Here is an 18,469-nt window from a genome sequence, read left to right as displayed (position 1 = left end):
CAGAGGCGTAGATGTTTCATCGCCGGCAAGGATCGCATTCCCCACGTTGACCGACATCCAGCTTCTCGTCTGCAAGTAGTCCCCATCCTCCAAGAGAACCTTCAATTTTGTCTCATTGGCCCAGGCTTGGAGCTCATCTGGTGCGTTCTGGTAGAAGTATTGAATCAGGGGGTTGATGGTGTCGATGGCCAACTTGCGACGTGCTTTGACACCTCCAACGGCCTGGACTGGGCCTTCAATTGGAAGCCCGCCAGCGACGATGGTCTTGACTCCAGCTTGCCACTTCAGCTGATGTAGAAAGGTATCGCATGTTGAAGCACAGTGCCCGTCTCCCAGCACAATCACGTGCTCGGCAGAGAATGGCTGAACCTCCCTGGGTTTGAATGCATATCCCGCCATGTAGCTTTGGTAGTTCGAATTATCGACATCTGGCAGGACGATGTTGGTGAAAGTGTCACCATGAGCAGAAACTGGCCCATACATATCAGCCCAAGACTCAAATTTGGTCCCGTTTTCGTTGTAGAAGCCCCTGGCATCAAACATGGTGTAGCCCCCTGCGTCTTCGTACGTGTCGAAATTCTCGGACGCGTTCCATACTTCCCACGCATGCTGTGTGTAGAAAGTGCCCAGCACGTTCAATTGATCATGGGCTAGATAGTTCCCTGGGGCGCGTGACTTGATTTTGGGGAACAATTGACTGAAGGCATCGTAGCCTAAGCCGATGTAACCACCGATGTTGGTCTGAACGTCAATGATGAGATACTTTTTCTTCTCAGCCACGCACATGTCGAGGAAAGTTCCCAGAGTTGACTGGAACTCAACAACCGACCGAGGGGTAAAGGATCGAATCTTGAGCACTGCCACGTCTTCAAACCCAGGTAGATCGACAAAGTACCCTGCCACAGCATCGTCGTCGGAGAGCTTCACGGGCGAAGGGTACGGGTTGGCTTCAGTCTGTTCCACTCCAAACTCGGGGTCTTCAAGATTTTGTGCTTTGTCAAGAGCCCCAACCCGAGAATTGATCTTGAGGCTGTTTCGGTGTTTGGCTAGCCTGGCGGTGATGAAGGTATTGTAGAAGGAGCGTCCATCTGTTACACCGGTAAAGTTGCGGACGGTGAAAGCCATGTTCATATATGTTTTTGTCGTGCCATTCTGGAACGAAATGGTGGAACTGATGTCTGGATAATAGAGCGGGAAAATCAACTGACCGTCCGAGGCTGCCGATCGAAAAAGGGCATTGTACCTGTTCGGAGTGAGTCAAAAGGCCAGAAAAGGTATTATCAGAATTCCTCTTACATTGCGTCCGGGTCCTGTTGTGTGCTTGTTCTGTTCCAGGCTTCATAGCGCAGCCAATCCTGTACATTCTGTCCATCGATTCGAGTGATCGGAGAGGGCTCAAAGTCCTCGTTGCCGTTTTGAGCAGCGATGTCCCCTGGAAGAAATTCAGCAACTGGGTTTTAGATCGGGAAGTCCAATCTTACAGGAGAAAAAGATCTGGGGCACGTCTTTCCCATTAGGAGAGATCGCCATCCAGTCAGCCCAAGGGCGATACCACCCGAAGATCGGAACCATATCCATCCTCAAAGTGAGATGACCATCGTGCGCACTGCCAAACAGCTCGTTGAGATGTTGTTGAAAAGCGTATTCAGAGTCGATGTGGCCGACCACTACCGCGTCTCGCACTTCTTGCAAGCCTTTGACAAGATCGGCAGCTTCGAGATGATAGCCAGGAGGAGGGTACTTCAAGTAGGCCAAGGAGGATTGCCATTCGAGCATGGCCGACATGGCGTCCATCAACCGATGCGCATCTTCTTTGACCAGAGGTACCGACATTAGACAGTCGTAGGCCACTTGCATCGGAAGCATGGTGACACCACTTTTAGCTGTGTCAATCATCAGCGAAGGCGCAAAGACCCGAATTAGGCCTTTGATGCATGAGAACTCACAGATATTCCCGCCTTGGATGTTTTCGACATAGATTCCATTCACGATCGAGCAGGGTTCCTCGGAGCGCCGTCCTCCATGGTATTCAAGTTCATCATCACGCAAGAATGCGCCGTGGGTCGTGCCCATCCACTGGCTGGCAATGAGAACGAAGGACAGGATGATGAGCAACATGGTGAAAGTTTGATGATAAGGAGAACCAAGGAGAACGCAATTACTCAATGGCTGACTACAATGATGATAGGTTTGGCACAAGTGAGTGAGTGTGACGGCGTGAGATGACACCACGAAAGTCGGTTGAAAGCGGAAGTGAGAGAAGAACGGATCTCAGGTCTCAGGTCTCAGATCAGATACCTCTTGTTATGAGTCTGATTTATCCAGCCACCATCAGGGAGTGTCGCATTAACACTGCAGAACGCGTAAGTCTTCACTCACAAGGCAAAGGGTCAACGCGTGGTGAATAAGACCCTTGTTCCACGTCAGAAGGCTGCATGTCTTCACCTTGTATATTTCTGCCCCATAGTAGTACATTCTGCCTCATCCATATCCCTGTGAGAGGTAGAAGAGTCAGGTTTCTGGCGTGATTAGTATGGTCTTTGTGCATGTCTACACGACGTGCATCAGACTCTGATATCTGTGACTGTCTGCTCATGACCTGTGTCATGGTATTGGTCTAAACACTAATGAACTCATGGAGGCCATTGAATCATCTCCCAGGGCCTGGATTCGAGGCAGTTGAAATGTAAATCGTTCTACAACAGAAAGCAAACCATTGTCCAAAGACAAACAAACTCACTGTGTTCGAGTCCGAGTACAGCTGCAGGACACTGCGTGGTACCTTGAGATTTATGCGAGTGAGACTGTGGAACAATGTTCAGACGAGCATTTTTAGCATTGTGTATAGAGATGTAGGGGATTTAATCGAAGTAAAAGAAAAGTGGAAGTCCTGGTAATGTTTTCAATGTTGGTCGTTGCGGCCCATTCGCACCGGGTTGACTTTCCTCATTCGATAGTCCTTATCGTTGGTATCTTTTCTGTATACATCAAGGTGCAATTCATACTAAGGAGGAATAGGCTATATCGTAGAGCATGATTTAAAGGGTCATAGGGTCATTTTATTTTATTGGTAATAGGCATATAGACTTCTTGAATGAAGCGAGTGGTATATTATAGAAACGTCGGTATGGTCTATCCCATGCGAGTGCCTCTATATACTCCACCCCACCATTCTTAAATAGTATATCTAAAGTCTGGGCTTCCCTCAAGAATCTTTCCTTCTTGGTCGGCCTTGCGGTTCTCCCGGCGGAAGTAGATGGTGTTGATGCACACGACAAGGATCAAAAGGCCGTTGGCAGCCATACCAGCATAGATACCAGGGCGGTAATGTGGTGCATCCTGTGAACGGAAGATCAACGATCCTGCCACACCGCCGATTCCACCGAATCCAACAAGTGTGGCTGAGCAGAAGGCGCGTTTCCAATGGCCACGGATGTTGTTTGCCTATACCTCATGGTCAGCAAGCCAAATTCCGATTTATTGCAGTGCAATTTAGCTTACCTGATAAGCCATGCAAGTTGGGATACTAGCGTTGGCACTGGTGCAGACGAGGAAGACGCCGAAATAGCGCACTCCTGGTTGAGATGCGAATCCCTACACATCGGTGTCGGTTAACAACCATTTCATACAAGCTAGAACAGCTAGCTGTCGACGGGATAGGTGGGAAAACTCACCAAAACAGGAAGCCCAATCAATCCGACAACAGCGTTGGCAATCAAAAGAGGACCACGGATGTGATATTTGTCTCCAAGCCAAGCAATGAAAACCATGACAATACCGGCGAAAGCATAAGGTGGAGCTGTGAGGCACTGTGCTGCTGCAATAGAGAAGCCCATATTCTGGCGCAGAATGATGGGAAGAAAATATGCGATGGCATAAGCCATTGTAGTCAAGAAGCTGTAAAGAAGTTGAGGTCAGCTCCACGCATTTGCTTGGGCCCCTGTTATTTGGGGCAAAACATGTCATGGCGAAGCATACCAGAAGATCAGAGCGAATCCCCAAACTTTGATGTCGGCGCCACAAGCAGCCCAAGCACGGAAATTCCACTCTTCGGCTCCAGCGTCACTTCGATCCTTGTTGATGCGACGAATGACAAAATCAATCTCATCATGGCTGAGGAATGCAGGCCAAGCTTTCTTCTGCTTGAGCTGATCGGGGAATCCAACCAAGAAGATGTAGCCAATGACTGCAATGACGCAAGTCAAGATACCTTCAATGATGAAGATCTGAGGTAAGGTCAGTACAGCGTTCCCAACAGCTTGAGACTTCAATGTGACTCACCCATCGCCAACCCCAATAGCCAGCTAATCCATGCATCTGCTGGATACCATAGGCTAGAATGCCAGAGCATGCCGAAGCCAAAGATCCAATCAGATAGAAAACGGCGTACCGCTTCTGCATATCATATCGAGCGTAGTACGTAGAGATTAGGTAAACGCAACCAGGAAAGAATCCTGCTTCGAAGATACCGAGAAGGAGACGCAGGGGAATCATTGCAACCCAATTGTTGGGGAATCCAAAGCCGATCATGACAACACCCCAGGCGAAGCAGATTGCCGAAAGAAATGGGCGAGGGCCAATTTTGCGACACAACAGCGTTGCAGGAGGTTGGCACAGGGTGTAAGTGATGAAGAATACTAGAGCAATTGTGGACTTTGAGGTGGTATCAGTATTAGGTCAAGCAAATTTGGTATAGAACATCCATCTCAGCAGACTTACATAACGAAATCCCTCGTTAAGTTCCAATTCCACGTTCATGCCAGCGATAGCAGCATTGGGTAAGTTTGTACGATCCATCAATGAAACACAGTACATGGCACCCGTTGTCGCAATCAACCGTCGATCAATGCGGTGAATGATCTTTCGTTGTTCGGGTCTGCTGAAGACGGGATCATCATCAATCCCTTCAGCTGGTTGCTTCTCAGAGTCCTCGACAAAGGAATGATGAGGGCTATTCTTGTCTGCAACGATCTCAGACTCCTGGATCTTTTCTTGGGGAATAGTGGCCATCTTGCGAGCAAGGGGTGAGACCTGTTGGCGGGGAAAGATGGGCTGCCTCAAAACCTGGGGACTCTGGGGCTCCATGGAGATCATTTTATACATCGGCCTCAGCGACAGGGACTGTGACTCCACATTGCATCCCGACTCACACTTTGCATCCCGACACGCGACGGAGACCGGCGCATGTCCATTGTCGACGGACCTCGAAACTTAGCACCGAACTTAGCAGTCGAAGCGTCAGCGAAGCGTGTGAGACGTTGGCCCTTGGCACAGGGATGTGGGAGACTACTATTGGCCGGGAAAAACGCCAAGTAGTCAATATCAGGGGCCCCACCAACGCCAAGCCATTGGCAATCGTCCTTCGGGGCGGTAGTTGTGTGGGCAAAAGATCATCTGGCTGGGGAACTTGGGGTTGGGGGCCTGGCCTTGTAATTGCTCCAGCCCTCCACAGCGGAGGTCATTTCCCTTTCGAGCATGCTCTCAGGTCAATGTACCGAGGCCACGGTGGCATGCATTTCCCAATAGAGACTTTGCAATACGTTGCTCGATCGTCAGTGGCAACAGAATGATGGTGGCATGTGCAATGAGACCTGTTACCTCGTTTAGAGGGCCAATCGTTGTACTGGAAGACTTCGGATTGTCGGCTGCTTCCACCTCCTCCTTCGTTTGTTGTTCTAGTGCCGAGATCGAAGGCTGCTCCGTTGAGACGGCGTTATGTCCGCGGAGAGATTAGTGCATCCAGTCGCCGGATGATTCAAAGGCCGTCCATTATTATGTGCAAAGGGATGTTCCATGGCACAGAGTTTGAGATCAGTTTGCGGCTCTCATGCTTATGCAACCAGGACAAAGCCTTGCTTGGAATTGTGTTGAGAAAAGGTGATCCAGTCAGACCATAGCCCCTGGGAAACATATGTCTGGACATGAGAGACGTTGACACAACGAGAAGCTCTATCACACCACGTTAATTCGATTTGCCTTCGAATTCAAGGATGGGCCGCGGTATTTTTGTTCGCAGGTGCCATTTCAAGGGGCATGACCCATGAGCAATGTTTGAGGCTCCACAATGCCATACCAACACAAGTCCTTTCGTACAGATTCTTAAGGCCAAGATCTCGGGGATGGCGACTTCAGTGTGGCTTATCAAACCCCAGCATGTGTTCCACGCGGATCTAAAAGAGCGGATTGTGCGGTGGCTCCATTTTTGCAATCGGCTTTACTCGCATCTTTCCCAGCCGTTTCCGACCCTGGCGTGCCTCTGAATAAGCGACTTTCCCCATGATTCTACCCCAATGATACTCATTGCACAACTGGTGTTTGTAGATGGTGAAGCCCTCTGAACATCTTTCAATCTGTATCAACAAAATACCTCTACTGCATAATCATATTTGTATCCTTGGCGAGTACCTTATCTGCCAAGTCATGTGCCGCCTAAGCATTGCCCTGATAAAGATTAATCCTTTGCCAAAAATTGTGACAGGTCGGCAATCACGTGTGATGCCACGCCTGCCCGCTGTCTGGGCATCTCTTGAGTGCCGATTCCTAGATGTTTGCCGCTCCTTGAAAAAGGCACTATCTTTGATGGAATTTGCCCATATGTACATCAGACCTCGGCACCATAGCCAGTCATATTAATTGACACGTATCCAAAGGGTTTGCATGCGTGAAGTGTCGACTACTAGCGCATTTGGCGTTCGTCCGCGGTTCTCGATTGACAAGGGCTGAAGCCACTGTTGTTTGAGACGGCAATCGCAAAAGAAAGTGCTCGCCCTTGCAAAGGGCCAAGGTGGCACATTTTTGGCACGTTTCGGTTGGCTGCCAGTGTCTCATTTCGGCAGATTCACCCAACAAGGGATCCGTAACTAGCTGCTGAGTGCAATGTATGTCCCCAGCTCGTTATGGACTGGCGCTTCTGCAAATTTCATGGCGCCATGTCATCCCAACGTGAGATCATGGATTTCCCGAGGTAAATTCTATTCTTCTTTTGCCTGCTGAAGAGAGCGTTCTCTTCGTCGCAAGCTCCTGCTCACGTAGAGTCTGCTGAGTGCGCAATAATTCTTCTTTGAAGGCGTACGGTGGGATGTGGACAGGGTCCCAGATAGAGGTTGGGACTGATGTTTTGTACTGATCATCACCGTTCAGGCCTGCCCTATCCATCAAGGTAGACAAAAGGCTTGGGTTTCGAAAGGTGGACTTTCTACCCAAGTCTTCATTAAAATGAACTCCCTTAGCTTTGAGATCGAGAAACTTCCTGAATTTGGCCTCGACTGGAGGATTGGGAGAGCCCGCGGGCGACTCTGGGAGAGAAGTCATGGGATGTGAAGGTTGAGTGAGATATCGAACAGCATCACGCTCAGAGTACCCATCTGTTGGCTCCCTTGACGGTGTCCCCTCTATATCAGTGTTGTCATTATTGGGCGGTGGTAAGGCTGGTCCCATTACAGGTGCCACAGATGAGTCTGGTCCCGAGATAGATACATGGGCCTGATTGGGAGTATCTCTGTGGTGAGCAGATACTGCAGTTGGTGTCGGAACAATCTCCTTGGCTTGAGTAGGGCTTGGAAGTCGCTGAGGTTTTGTGGGGAGAGTCTCATCTTCGTCGCCGCTACTGCTATCGTAGCCAACAAGCGCACTCATACTGATTCTTCGACATTGAGACTCCAGTCTCAGGTGCTGAGGATCAGCTAATTGAAAAGGCGAATGTCTGGGTCGAGTGATCTAGAGCAAGAAATCCTCAAACGCTCGGGGACAATGGTGAAGTCTACTACGCTAGAATGTAAAGGTTTCACCGTAAGAGAAAGTACGGCGAAATATAATCCCTTCCAACGTCATTACGCGGATGGCGCAGGTGCAGGCGCAGGCGACATCAACTTGCGTACGTTCTACAGCTTTCAACACTGACACCATCAACACCCACGCATCACCCTCCCTACCCTCATCCTCATCCCTAAATACTACCGTCTCGCCATCTCAAACGTACAACCATGGCGTCCGTTTTCAACTCTGGTCCCCTGCCGACAGGACAACCTGGCTATTCCTTTTCCAATGCCACAGGCCCGAATGAAGCGTCGGGGCCCCGACAACATGGTTTCTACCCGTAAGATATCTCACGTTACTGAGCTTGATCTCACGATTGAGGCTAACTCGAATATTTGTAGATATACAGACAATGGTGGATCAACGCTAGGTATCACCGGAGCCGACTTTGCCATTCTTGCAGGCGACACTCGATCCACGTCAGGCTACAATATCAACTCACGATACGTGCCTAAGCTTTTCCGCATTGGCGAAGACGAGGAACAGTCTTCACGCATTGTTCTATCTGTTGTCGGGTTCGCCGCAGACGGCAATGCGCTGAAAGAGCGATTGGATGCGATCTGTAAGATGTACCGCTACCAACACGGCAAACCGATCAGCGTCAAGGCTTGTGCGCAGCGTCTGTCAACGATTCTTTACGGCAAACGCTTCTTCCCCTACTACGTCCACGCAATCCTAGGTGGCATTGACGAGGATGGAACCGGAGCACTGTACAGTTATGACCCTGTGGGCAGTTACGAAAGAGAGCAATGCCGAGCAGCAGGTGCAGCAGCCAGCTTGATCATGCCCTTCTTGGACAATCAGGTCAACTACAAGAACCAGTACATCCCAGCGTCAGGTGAAGGCCTGTCATTACAAGAGAGACCTCGAGAGACGCTGCCGAAAGACATTGTGCTAGGGTTGGTGAAGGATGCTTTCACGAGCGCGACCGAAAGACACATCGAGGTTGGTGATGGTCTACAGATCTTGATCATCACAAAGGACGGAATTGAGGAGCAATATGTGCCTCTGAAGCGGGATTAGACCTGCCTTTCAATCCAACGAATTGACTGTTTGGCTCGGGTGGATTCAGCGGCAACATCACAACTGTACGCATAGTATCGGCGAAAGGGGCAAATCAAAGACTGGCTTTCTGGCCGGGGTGTATTGAACTACAATCAAGACCAAGTAACACTGCACTTTCATGATTCACCTAATTCTTCTATGAAATAAGTCCCTAGACCATGTAGCACATCAATCACCGTTGATGCGAAGACGCTGAAAAGAGATTCTGAACGCCGAGCCAATGCTTGAACGAAGTCTTCATGCAAGTCATAAATTCATGTCAATGCAGATGGGCTGACAGTCTCAAAATCTCTCCTTCATCCGACTAGCCACAGTCCTTAAATTGCCATAGACCTTGCCTGGTGGTGCACCGAGGATGAGGCTCACCACCGCCTCCCTGGCAATCCGGATATTTTGAAATCCACCAAGGATATGAATTTTACTATCCGCCAGCACCACTCTCGTTTTGCTGGTATTTTCAATGGCAAACTTGGTCTTGCCGTCCTTGCCTGCTATCCGGCCAATGGCTCGTCCTAAATGCTCTCCCTGCAGCGTCTTCACATCCTTGATCTCAAACGTCTCGATGTAAAGGTCGTCTAATCTCAATAGGGCAATTGCATCGTCGACGTCGAAGCCCAAGGTGAACGCCTTAACAAAGTCTTCGCCTTTCTGGAGGGCACCTGCGTCGGTGGTAAATTTGGAGGTCCGCAGTTCTACGGCCTTGGACTTTGTATTCATGCGAACTTGAAGCTTGAGATGTTCCACGAGTGGAGGGTAGATTTTGGGCCAATGTGTTTTCAGAGGTGACATGCGGTGTGGTGGGACAGGAACTTTGCGGGACTGAATTCGATGGGCGTTTGGAGAGTCTGGCTGGAGACTAGAAGGTGCAAATCGTGGACGTCCTTCTTCATCTATCTGCATTTCGGTGTCTTTGGAGGGAGTGGGCTCGTCTTGTTCTGGCGTGAAGGCGACGGTAAAAGCATCGGTTTGAATATTGTTCTCGTCAAGTGGGAGTGTGGAATCGAGTTGTTGCACATTATCTTGGTCTTGGGCTAGCAGCTCTGGTGCGCGTTGAAGCGCTGTAGGTGCTGGCATCTTTACAGAGTGGGCGTTATGTCTAGAAAAAAGGGATTGTCGAGTGGTGAGGATGGTGGTGGTGGTCTCGTTGTCGTAAACTCCACTATAAAATTGCTGTCGGCAAAGAAATCTTTCTTTTCTCCAGACACAAAAAGGTGGGTCGGGGTCGCCTAACTTTAGGTGCGCTAAGTTGGGTTGCTGCTCCAGGTGATTGGCGGCGGCGGGAAAGGAAGAAATCTTTGCCGAAATGCTGCGCATCATCGAGACAGGCAGGCAGGTGCAGGTGCACGCAGGTGGCAGGTGCGACTGGATGGAGGAGGACGGAGTAGGTGACTGCACATGCATCATGAGAATCTCAATCTGCTCCTGCTTCTCATTACTCACTACTTGTTAATCATTCTCAATTCCCAACTGCCCTCCACCAACTCTGTAACTTCTATTCGTTCGACAATTCTCGCGATTGTTCTCTCCTCAATTCTCACATACAATATGAATCATCAGCCATGAGTGAGGCCTTTCTCCGAGGCATCCATCATGCCTTCGCCTTGCCTGCCATTGCACCTCGCATAACCAGAGTATCGCAAAGAGTTGCCTTCTCCTCTGGCCAGACCTTTAGTTATCATTTACCAACCCGGTTATCGACCTCCCTTCCACCCAAATCTTCTCATGCACGCCTTCTGAGATCAACACAGGACCCTGCGTCCTGCCTTGTGCGGCAAAATATCAAACCCACCCCAACTATCGAGCGATGCCTCAAAAGTCCATTTGCTCATCCAAGAGAAGTATCAGGTCGAGCCGTCTTTCGAAGTAGAACTGGCGTGAGGTCTTTTCACAGCTGCCAAAGACATCATGAAGACTTGAAGCCCAGTGAAGCGGACAACAAACTGCGGAGGGAGACAACAGAAGCAGCCTCGAATCCGACGAAGCAGGGCCCTTCTGAGGAGGCTACTAATCAAGGGCACAGTCGCCCGCATCAGGAGCAGCAAGAGCATTTTTACGACAGACTACACCTGCCACAATTTCATCGACCTACCAAGGAGGAACTATTGGCTGCCGCCACGGGCTTCTGGTCTCGATTGAAAGTTCGTTTCAAGTGGTTGACTATCAAAAGTTCCCGGCCGTTCAACGTCGACGAGATCGTTGGATTTATCTCATGGATTGCTCTCGGCCACGTCATTTGGATTGTGATTGGAACCACTACATTTGTCTCTCTTGCAATTCTTGCCATCAACACTGTCTTCGCCCAAGAAACTCTGGCTCGCTGGATAGGAAACTATCTGACCAAGTCGTCAGGCTTGCAGGTAGTGTTTGAATCGGCTATCGTGCCCAAATGGGGTGACGGCGTCATCACCTTCCGTAATGTCTTTGTTTCTCGACGACCTGGGCAGCACAAATCTCGAGTGACCAAAGGTTCACCGGGAGCTGCCGCCCAGACATGGTCCGCTGAAGAAAGCATCTCACCCGACGACCAAAATTATACACAATTCGATATCACAATTGGCGAAGTCAACGTGACTCTTTCTTTTAACAAATGGTGGAACTCGAAAGGACCTTTGCAGAACGTCGAGGTCAAGCATGTTCGGGGTGTGGTGGACCGAACGCACGTGTTTTGGACTGGAGAAGAGCTCGATCCCAAATCATATCGTCACGAGCATAATCCCGGAGATTTTGAAATCGAGTCATACAAGATTGAAGATCTACTAGTGACAGTCTATCAACCACAAGGCTTCCGACCATTCCCCGTGAGTATTTACAATGCAGATCTCCCACGGCTCCGAAAGCAATGGCTGTTCTACGATTTCCTCTGCGCCAACAGCATGACGGGCGAGTTCGACAAGTCTCTCTTTACCATTCATCCACGACAGACGCATTCGTATACAGGCGCCAAACTCAACGACCCTGAGGATCCAAATGAGCCATGGAAGAAGCAATCACGAATTAGGGTAGATGCCCTGAACATCGATCACCTCAACCGAGGCGCAGTAGGCCCTCTCTCTTGGATCAACGAAGGAAATGTCGACATTGTGGCTGACATCATGATCCCAAATGACGGAGAAGAGTCTGTCATCAAAGTCATGACCGACTTCTACGAACGGATGGAAGAAACCTTGACCTCACGGAAGCATCTGGAGCCGGTTGATGAAAGGGCAAAGGGCTTGGACGACAACATGGACACATCTCTATGGCCGCCAAAGCCGTCTGCCAAGGACGAAGATAAGCGATTCATGGTGATGGATCTCCGCATCCATCTCAATGATGTGCGTGCCAGTGTACCCCTCTTCACCCGGGATCTTTCTTACATCAACAATGCTCTCATACGACCAATCGTGGCGTACATAAATTCTCGACGCACCTTCATCCCAATCAACTGTCGAGTTGTGAAGCGACAGTCGGATTTTGACGGGAGCTGGACTCTATTTGACTCGGGGCTCCTGGACGATTTGTCCGCCGAAGTATATGATGCATTTGCACAAGATGTTACGGACGAGCAAGCTCGTCTACGGAGATTTAAAAAGGTGGGACTTTGGAGCCTGCAGTTGGCTGTACAAGCCATATTCCTGGTAAGTTCATTCCTAACCCCGTCGTGGAGGAGGTTATTAGAGTATCTGAGTGAGGGCGGAGCTGACCTAGTCGCAGGGCATGGCTGGAAATATTGCATGATGTCGATAACAATGGAGGAATCGACTATGATTTAACACGACAGCCAACTCTTCTCTCAATGACATTTATCGGCACTGTATGGCATGGAGTTGGTATGCTGGATTGTACAAAAGTCTGAGGGTGGGTTTGGGACGCGACATCGGATGTGGGTTAATCCGCATGGGTCATCAAGCGTGCGGGCACTGGCATGTGCTCTGACGAGTAAGGGAGGTTTCCTGGATCTCGTAGTAATAGTAAATACCTCAATGATGAACCCAAGACACCTAGTGTACGCACGGGTGGTCTCTGTCAGAATATAATGATACTTTCAGCCTTCTGGTAAGATTAATGACTTGTAAGAGGACTTTCTGAGCTGCTGATAGAAACGGCTGTTGACGATTGCACTTGCCATGCGACGGATGTGGAAGTGAGTGCTTGCCGTGAAGCTCCATGCCAGGGCGGGACACGATTGGCTGGCGACATCGGCAGAGCTGCTTTTCTTTGCTCGTCTTTATCCACCTGCGACCGGGCACTGCGAGTTCCACGGTTACAACACCACAAGTCGATCTTCGTGCTTTAGAGCTCTATCTGCCTCATCCTCTCGCCTTTGTCGCTGTTTACCCTGAGCGCGCATTCCCTCGTTGACCTCAAACTCCTCTTTCCACACTATCTTTTACGCCTACAACGTCAAACATGTCTCTCGCAAGACCTACTCGGTCCGCCCAGGTATGACATGTGCTCGAGTCGAAATCTGCAGTATCCTAACTTGCTTTTTCCACAGTCCCTGTTCCGTGCAGCTCAGAAATCTAGCAGGTGCCGAGTCACTCCTGCCTTTGCTGCTCGATGTAAGCTTCAGCAGAATATTTGAACCTAAGCTCGTTGCAGCTCACTGACATTGCTACTAGCCTATGCTACGGTCGAGTCCGACATCTTCAAGCCTACCAAATATGGAGGAAAATACACTGTGACCTTGATTCCCGGTATGCAAAACACTGGAAGTTGAGGATGGAGTGCAACAACACCGACTGACGCAGACTCTGGGGTGCAGGTGATGGTATTGGAGCGGAAGTCGCCGAAGCAGTTAAAACCATCTTCAAAGCCGACAATGTCCCTATCGAGTGGGAACAGGTCGATGTCACAGGTGTGGACACAGGCAGCAAGCATTCAGAGGACCTATTCAAGGAATCGATAGCTTCATTGAAGCGGAACAAGCTTGGTCTCAAGGGTATTCTTCACACTCCCATCGAGCGATCTGGTCACCAATCCTTCAACGTGGCACTCCGACAGGAACTCGACATCTACGCTTCAGTCGTCTTGATCAAGAACATTCCTGGCCTGGAGACCCGACACAAGAATGTCGACCTTTGCATTGTGCGTGAAAACACCGAAGGCGAGTACTCTGGTCTGGAACACCAGTCTGTGTCCGGTGTGGTGGAATCGCTCAAGATTATCACCCGAGCCAAGTCAGAGCGCATTGCCAAATTTGCTTTCTCATTCGCCCTTGCCAACAACCGCAAGAAGGTGACGTGCATTCACAAGGCCAACATCATGAAGCTGGCTGATGGTCTCTTCCGAAACACGGTCAAGAAGGTCGGAGAGGATTACCCAACCTTGGAGGTCAATGACATGATTGTCGACAATGCTTCCATGCAGGCCGTTTCTCGACCACAGCAATTCGATGTCATGGTCATGCCTAACCTCTACGGAGGTATCCTAACCAACATTGCTGCTGCCCTTGTTGGTGGCCCCGGTGTCGTCCCCGGCTGCAACATGGGTCGCGATGTCGCTGTCTTCGAGCCTGGCTGCAGACACGTCGGTCTTGACATCAAGGGCAAAGACCAGGCCAACCCAACGGCCCTCCTCCTTTCCGGCACCATGCTTCTCCGACATCTTGGATTGGACGATCATGCCAACCGCATCTCCAAGGCAGTCTATGATGTGATCGCCGATGGGTAAGTTTCTACACACGTGGCTACAAGGCATGACTTTCAACTAACATCTTCACAGAAAAGTCCGCACTCGAGATATGGGAGGCGACAGCACCACACACGAGTTTGTGCGAACCTTGCTCGACAAAATGGAATCCTCTGCCTAAATTGCATGGAGCATGTTGGGATAGGTAGTCGATATTCTGGTTCTGAGGTTATTGGTGTGATGCATTCCGAGCTTAAAGGTGCCTGCGATGAATTGTGTGGTTTCGATGCTAGAAATGAACATGTGTATATATTTTCCTTGTCGTTCCTTGCCGTCATGTGTTTTGCTCGTTCGTCACTTTTTGTGAAGTCTGATCTTCGCATTCTAGCGTCATTATGTGACTGGTACCTATTACTTGCCCTGAGAGCCTCCCACGTGAGAGCAGGTTCGGTGCAGCCTACCTGGTTATAGGGAGGTATAGGCGAGTTGGGAGACGAGGCACTTAAGGAAGCACCTAAGAAGGTAGTAGGTCATCAGGCTGCACCCGCAGGCCTTAAGGTACCTAAGTTTGGTGCCTCCATGCGCAAATTTCTGTACCAAGTGACTCTAGGCCAGGCGTCCGACCGCCCATTCGTCTCGTGCCTCTCGGCCCCATTACGTGGCATTCATGCTCCTCCAATCGTTATTCTGGCCAGCCTGGCTCCAGTGTCATTATGATTGATCACTTCATGAGTACTACTGTAACTCATTGGAGCCATTTTCTACCTGCATGTCAAGGACTCGTGGTCCTGTTTCTTGCATGTGATGTTCTCCATGTTTCCCAACACTTCATGGTCGTCATGGCTCTTGCCCATACAAATTTATTGAGACGTTGTTTCCAATCTCCTGAACCGCCATGAACCCTCTTCAAACCTCTTGACCATCATATACAGGTTGCGACCAACCGTCGCCAGAGAGCCAGGCTCTCCCATTCCTTCCCGTCATCGCAACTTCAGTGCACGGCATGACTTCCCTGAAACCCATCCTTGAGGGACTGGGCAGACCCTCCTCGCAAGATTTGCACAACCAGTCGAGCCTAACCCTCGGACGCTCCCCTCGACCATACCACCGCAGAGGGGAATCTCTGACTGTCCTAAGAGAAGCCCGTGCCAGCCAGGACGTGGGAAGTTCCAGTCCGGACACACCTCCACAGACAAGCCGCGCCGAGTCAAGCGAGAGTGGAACAGAAGCAGACGATGAGAAAGGCCCTTTCCTCAAAGGACTGCCTGCGCCACCATTACGAGCCCACAAAGGTCTGCGAGGATCATCGCCGTCGGACCTGACCCCAATTCCGAGCCCTCCATCAACCCCTCCTGCCTATGTAGAGGCCGATGGATATGAATACTTCAAGAAAGACGACAAGTCTAATAAAGCACTGAGAAACGCCAAACTCACGGCCGCAGAGTACGAAACATATAAAACCCGAAAGCGGAAAGAAGTCGTTCGTCGCTGTACAGAACTGTCCTTGCTATGGGGAATCGGTGCTATTGTGTGGACGAGTCGTGGAGGCTCCAAGGCGTTTGTGGATTGGCTGCATGAACTGATCTCTTTTCTACTTATCCCGCCGTTTGTCTACCTCTCTTATCCAGTCCGTCTTGCTCTTTGCGCTCGTCGAGCGGGCAAGACGGTGTTCCACTCGTTGCAGCTGGGGTTTCATATTCCTTCTCGTTTCGACTCCGGGCCGTTGATGTATCCTGTTCTTCTCCCTTTGTGGATCGCCATGTCGCTCTTCAGTCGCTCTACCGCCTTCTTACCTGCCGCCATAGCATGTGGACTTTCTTCGATTCCCACCCACATCACCGCCACTCCGAAAGTGCCTGCGGCTGGCAGCTATCTCCACTGGCTACTATCAATACTTCCTTTTCACATGAAGTTTGTCAGCTTGATCCCACACCTGAGCACCAAACCGCTCTCACTAAAACTCAGCGGCGGAAGCGGCTTCGCCGTCGAAGACGTTGCTGTCATCTTTCCTCTTCATCACACCCTGCTGAACACGCTAGGTTATCTGACGACGTCCAGCCTCGATATCTCTGAGCTTCACCTATTGTCCACGGCTCTCATCAATCTCCTTATTTTCGCACATTCTCCTCAGGCGGAGATCATTAAGGCTTTGATCTGGATCGGAGGTCTGTGTCTCTTCATCACTTGCAAGGATCTCATGGTCTGGGAAGTGGCATTGGCCCGAGTTCCCACATGGAAGCTCCTGCGATCTCGAAAGCAACACGGCGTCGTCTCTCGAATTGACCAGGCCGTTTGCGTTTTGCTGACACGAGCAAGACAGCGGCCAACACAGAACAATTCTTCAGACAGCGACTCCGACGAACCAAGTCAATACCCCAGGCTCCGAGGCGGGCCCAGACCCCGTCTCAAATTACAAATGAACGGAAAATCATCCACCATGCCGGTGGCTGAACCAGTCTCGGCGTTTGAAGTTCCTACGACCAGGTCGGTGTCAATCGATCTGCCCAACTTCACCAAACGCCTCCGTCGCAATACCTTTACTGGCTTCGGCAACGGTAAGAGAGAAAAGTCAGCCGCTAAGAAGGCGAGGATGTCCGCAGCTCAATCGACATCGCCTTTCCTTTCATTTTCCCTCGAGCAAGCCCGAGTTCGAAAGTGGGCATACGCAGCGCTCGTCTATCTGTTTGTCGCCGCCACCGTCCTTGGTCCTGTCAGGTCGTATGTCAGTACCAATGCTCTCGGGGGCCATGAACCATTTGGCTGGGCTCTCGGATACCTTTTTGGAAACACTCCGCGCCTACGCTTCTTGATTGTCAGCAATAATCTGGAGAGATGGATCGCACTCCCGGCGAATCGCTATGACACGTCGAGTGCTGGAGATTTCTCAATTGAGTACTTGCGACAACAACGGTTGGGAGCGGCTAATGTCCGATTACTGATGTGTGTATATTGCGTTTCCGTTCTGCTTGTTGGTTTGTTTGCCGTATTGCGGCTTACCTCGGTTGTGGAAGTTGATACTCGACGGAAGATCTTCCATGGCATCATGGTCGCCATGTTGTTACCTACGATATTTGTCGACCCGTGTTTTATTGCTCTGGCCCTTGGTCTTATACTAGCAATCTTTCTTCTCCTCGATCTTTTCAGAGCATCACAACTTCCACCCATCTCGAAGCCGTTGACGAGCTTCTTGGCACCTTATGTGGATGGTCGCGACCACCGCGGACCGGTGATTGTTTCGCACATATTCTTACTCATTGGATGTGCTATCCCACTTTGGCTATCTCTAGCAGCTGCGTCTCGCGATGGCGATGGACCTTGGGCTGGCTGGGAGACTTCTGTTCGAGACATCAGCATGATTAGCGGAGTGGTGTGTGTCGGTATGGGCGATGCAGCAGCAAGCCTGATTGGACGGCGTTATGGTAGAACAAAATGGTACTGGGCGGGAGGTAAGAGTTTAGAAGGAAGCATTGCATTTTCGGTGGCAGTGACCATCGGCCTCATGGCGTCCTGGATTTGGCTCAGACTTGGGGGATGGGTGCCATGGCCCAATGCCAGCGTGATGATCGACACAGTGGGAAAATGTGCTGTCGCTGGACTCGGAGCCAGTCTCTTGGAGAGCACTCTGACGGCAGCAAATGATAATGTGGTGGTGCCTATAGGGTTATGGCTACTTGTCCGAGGCTTACAAATATGACCACGAGGACGAGGCGTGCAGGCGGCCTTAGTATATATCACAAGATCATGAGGTCTTTGTGATGAAAAGTGTGTGTCTAATGGCGAGAAGTGGGAACGGCATATTCTATGCAGATCTCGAATATAATCCATTTGTGCATAGTACTTTCTTCCATTCCCTTCTGTGCCTTGCTTGCCTTTAGGAAGGTTTCTCTCGTCACAGTGATGTTATGTAGTCGCGCCTCTTTAGACTTTCCAAAGCCCAGCCAGAGCATCGCCGGAAAAGATAACCGATAATGGGTAGTTC

At 50.3% G+C, this 18,469-nt stretch overlaps 7 protein-coding genes across 7 annotated transcripts; 4 read left to right on the top strand and 3 right to left on the bottom strand.

The window, feature by feature from the left end:
• Nucleotides 1-3,174: 3,174 nt before the first annotated feature.
• On the bottom strand, nucleotides 3,175-5,216 carry PV10_02332 (uncharacterized protein; the record flags this gene model as incomplete). Its single annotated transcript, XM_016366635.1, has 6 exons — nucleotides 4,720-5,216; nucleotides 4,282-4,653; nucleotides 3,979-4,226; nucleotides 3,675-3,897; nucleotides 3,502-3,594; nucleotides 3,175-3,444 (listed from the first exon to the last, which is right to left on the bottom strand). Exons 1-6 carry the CDS (start codon nucleotides 5,101-5,103, stop codon nucleotides 3,175-3,177), a joined length of 1,590 nt encoding a protein of 529 aa, XP_016226153.1. The 5' UTR covers nucleotides 5,104-5,216.
• Nucleotides 5,217-6,177: 961 nt separating this feature from the next.
• Nucleotides 6,178-7,706, bottom strand: PV10_02331 (uncharacterized protein). The gene has a single exon (XM_016366634.1). The coding sequence runs from the start codon at nucleotides 7,633-7,635 to the stop codon at nucleotides 6,949-6,951; it is 687 nt and encodes a 228-aa protein (XP_016226152.1). The 5' UTR covers nucleotides 7,636-7,706; the 3' UTR covers nucleotides 6,178-6,948.
• Nucleotides 7,707-7,895: 189 nt separating this feature from the next.
• PV10_02330 (uncharacterized protein) lies at nucleotides 7,896-9,008 on the top strand. Its single transcript, XM_016366633.1, has 2 exons — nucleotides 7,896-8,095; nucleotides 8,157-9,008. Exons 1-2 carry the CDS (start codon nucleotides 7,983-7,985, stop codon nucleotides 8,836-8,838), a joined length of 795 nt encoding a protein of 264 aa, XP_016226151.1. The 5' UTR covers nucleotides 7,896-7,982; the 3' UTR covers nucleotides 8,839-9,008.
• PV10_02329 (pre-rRNA-processing protein PNO1) lies at nucleotides 8,984-10,024 on the bottom strand. The gene has a single exon (XM_016366632.1). It carries the CDS (start codon nucleotides 9,952-9,954, stop codon nucleotides 9,163-9,165), a length of 792 nt encoding a protein of 263 aa, XP_016226150.1. The 5' UTR covers nucleotides 9,955-10,024; the 3' UTR covers nucleotides 8,984-9,162.
• A 310-nt stretch (nucleotides 10,025-10,334) lies between these two features.
• PV10_02328 (uncharacterized protein) lies at nucleotides 10,335-12,871 on the top strand. The gene is made up of 2 exons (XM_016366631.1): nucleotides 10,335-12,497; nucleotides 12,574-12,871. The coding sequence occupies exons 1-2, from the start codon at nucleotides 10,440-10,442 to the stop codon at nucleotides 12,595-12,597; spliced, it is 2,082 nt and encodes a 693-aa protein (XP_016226149.1). The 5' UTR covers nucleotides 10,335-10,439; the 3' UTR covers nucleotides 12,598-12,871.
• Nucleotides 12,871-15,078, top strand: PV10_02327 (isocitrate dehydrogenase [NAD] subunit 1, mitochondrial). Its single transcript, XM_016366630.1, has 5 exons — nucleotides 12,871-13,302; nucleotides 13,358-13,421; nucleotides 13,482-13,556; nucleotides 13,625-14,528; nucleotides 14,584-15,078. The coding sequence occupies exons 1-5, from the start codon at nucleotides 13,270-13,272 to the stop codon at nucleotides 14,669-14,671; spliced, it is 1,164 nt and encodes a 387-aa protein (XP_016226148.1). The 5' UTR covers nucleotides 12,871-13,269; the 3' UTR covers nucleotides 14,672-15,078.
• Nucleotides 15,079-15,232: 154 nt separating this feature from the next.
• Nucleotides 15,233-18,327, top strand: PV10_02326 (uncharacterized protein). Its single transcript, XM_016366629.1, has one exon. The coding sequence runs from the start codon at nucleotides 15,494-15,496 to the stop codon at nucleotides 18,182-18,184; it is 2,691 nt and encodes an 896-aa protein (XP_016226147.1). The 5' UTR covers nucleotides 15,233-15,493; the 3' UTR covers nucleotides 18,185-18,327.
• The last annotated feature ends 142 nt before the right edge of the window (nucleotides 18,328-18,469 follow it).

Source organism: Exophiala mesophila, assembly GCF_000836275.1.
Source record: "Exophiala mesophila strain CBS 40295 unplaced genomic scaffold supercont1.2, whole genome shotgun sequence".
Taxonomy (NCBI): domain Eukaryota; kingdom Fungi; phylum Ascomycota; class Eurotiomycetes; order Chaetothyriales; family Herpotrichiellaceae; genus Exophiala; species Exophiala mesophila.
Note: the sequence above shows the minus strand (reverse complement) of the source record. Positions and strands in the feature narration are given on the sequence as shown.

Bases quoted from the DNA above. Each gene is read 5' to 3' on its own strand.
- PV10_02331 (XM_016366634.1), bottom strand. From the start codon at position 7,635: ATGAGTGCGCTTGTTGGCTACGATAGCAGTAGCGGCGACGAAGATGAG.
- PV10_02330 (XM_016366633.1), top strand. From the start codon at position 7,983: ATGGCGTCCGTTTTCAACTCTGGTCCCCTGCCGACAGGACAACCTGGC. The intron at 8,096-8,156 runs GTAAGATATCTC...GAATATTTGTAG, and splicing joins CGACAACATGGTTTCTACCC to ATATACAGACAATGGTGGAT.
- PV10_02329 (XM_016366632.1), bottom strand. From the start codon at position 9,954: ATGCCAGCACCTACAGCGCTTCAACGCGCACCAGAGCTGCTAGCCCAA.
- PV10_02328 (XM_016366631.1), top strand. From the start codon at position 10,440: ATGAGTGAGGCCTTTCTCCGAGGCATCCATCATGCCTTCGCCTTGCCT. The intron at 12,498-12,573 runs GTAAGTTCATTC...ACCTAGTCGCAG, and splicing joins CTGTACAAGCCATATTCCTG to GGCATGGCTGGAAATATTGC.
- PV10_02327 (XM_016366630.1), top strand. From the start codon at position 13,270: ATGTCTCTCGCAAGACCTACTCGGTCCGCCCAG. The intron at 13,303-13,357 runs GTATGACATGTG...CTTTTTCCACAG, and splicing joins GACCTACTCGGTCCGCCCAG to TCCCTGTTCCGTGCAGCTCA. The intron at 13,557-13,624 runs GTATGCAAAACA...TCTGGGGTGCAG, and splicing joins CACTGTGACCTTGATTCCCG to GTGATGGTATTGGAGCGGAA.
- PV10_02326 (XM_016366629.1), top strand. From the start codon at position 15,494: ATGACTTCCCTGAAACCCATCCTTGAGGGACTGGGCAGACCCTCCTCG.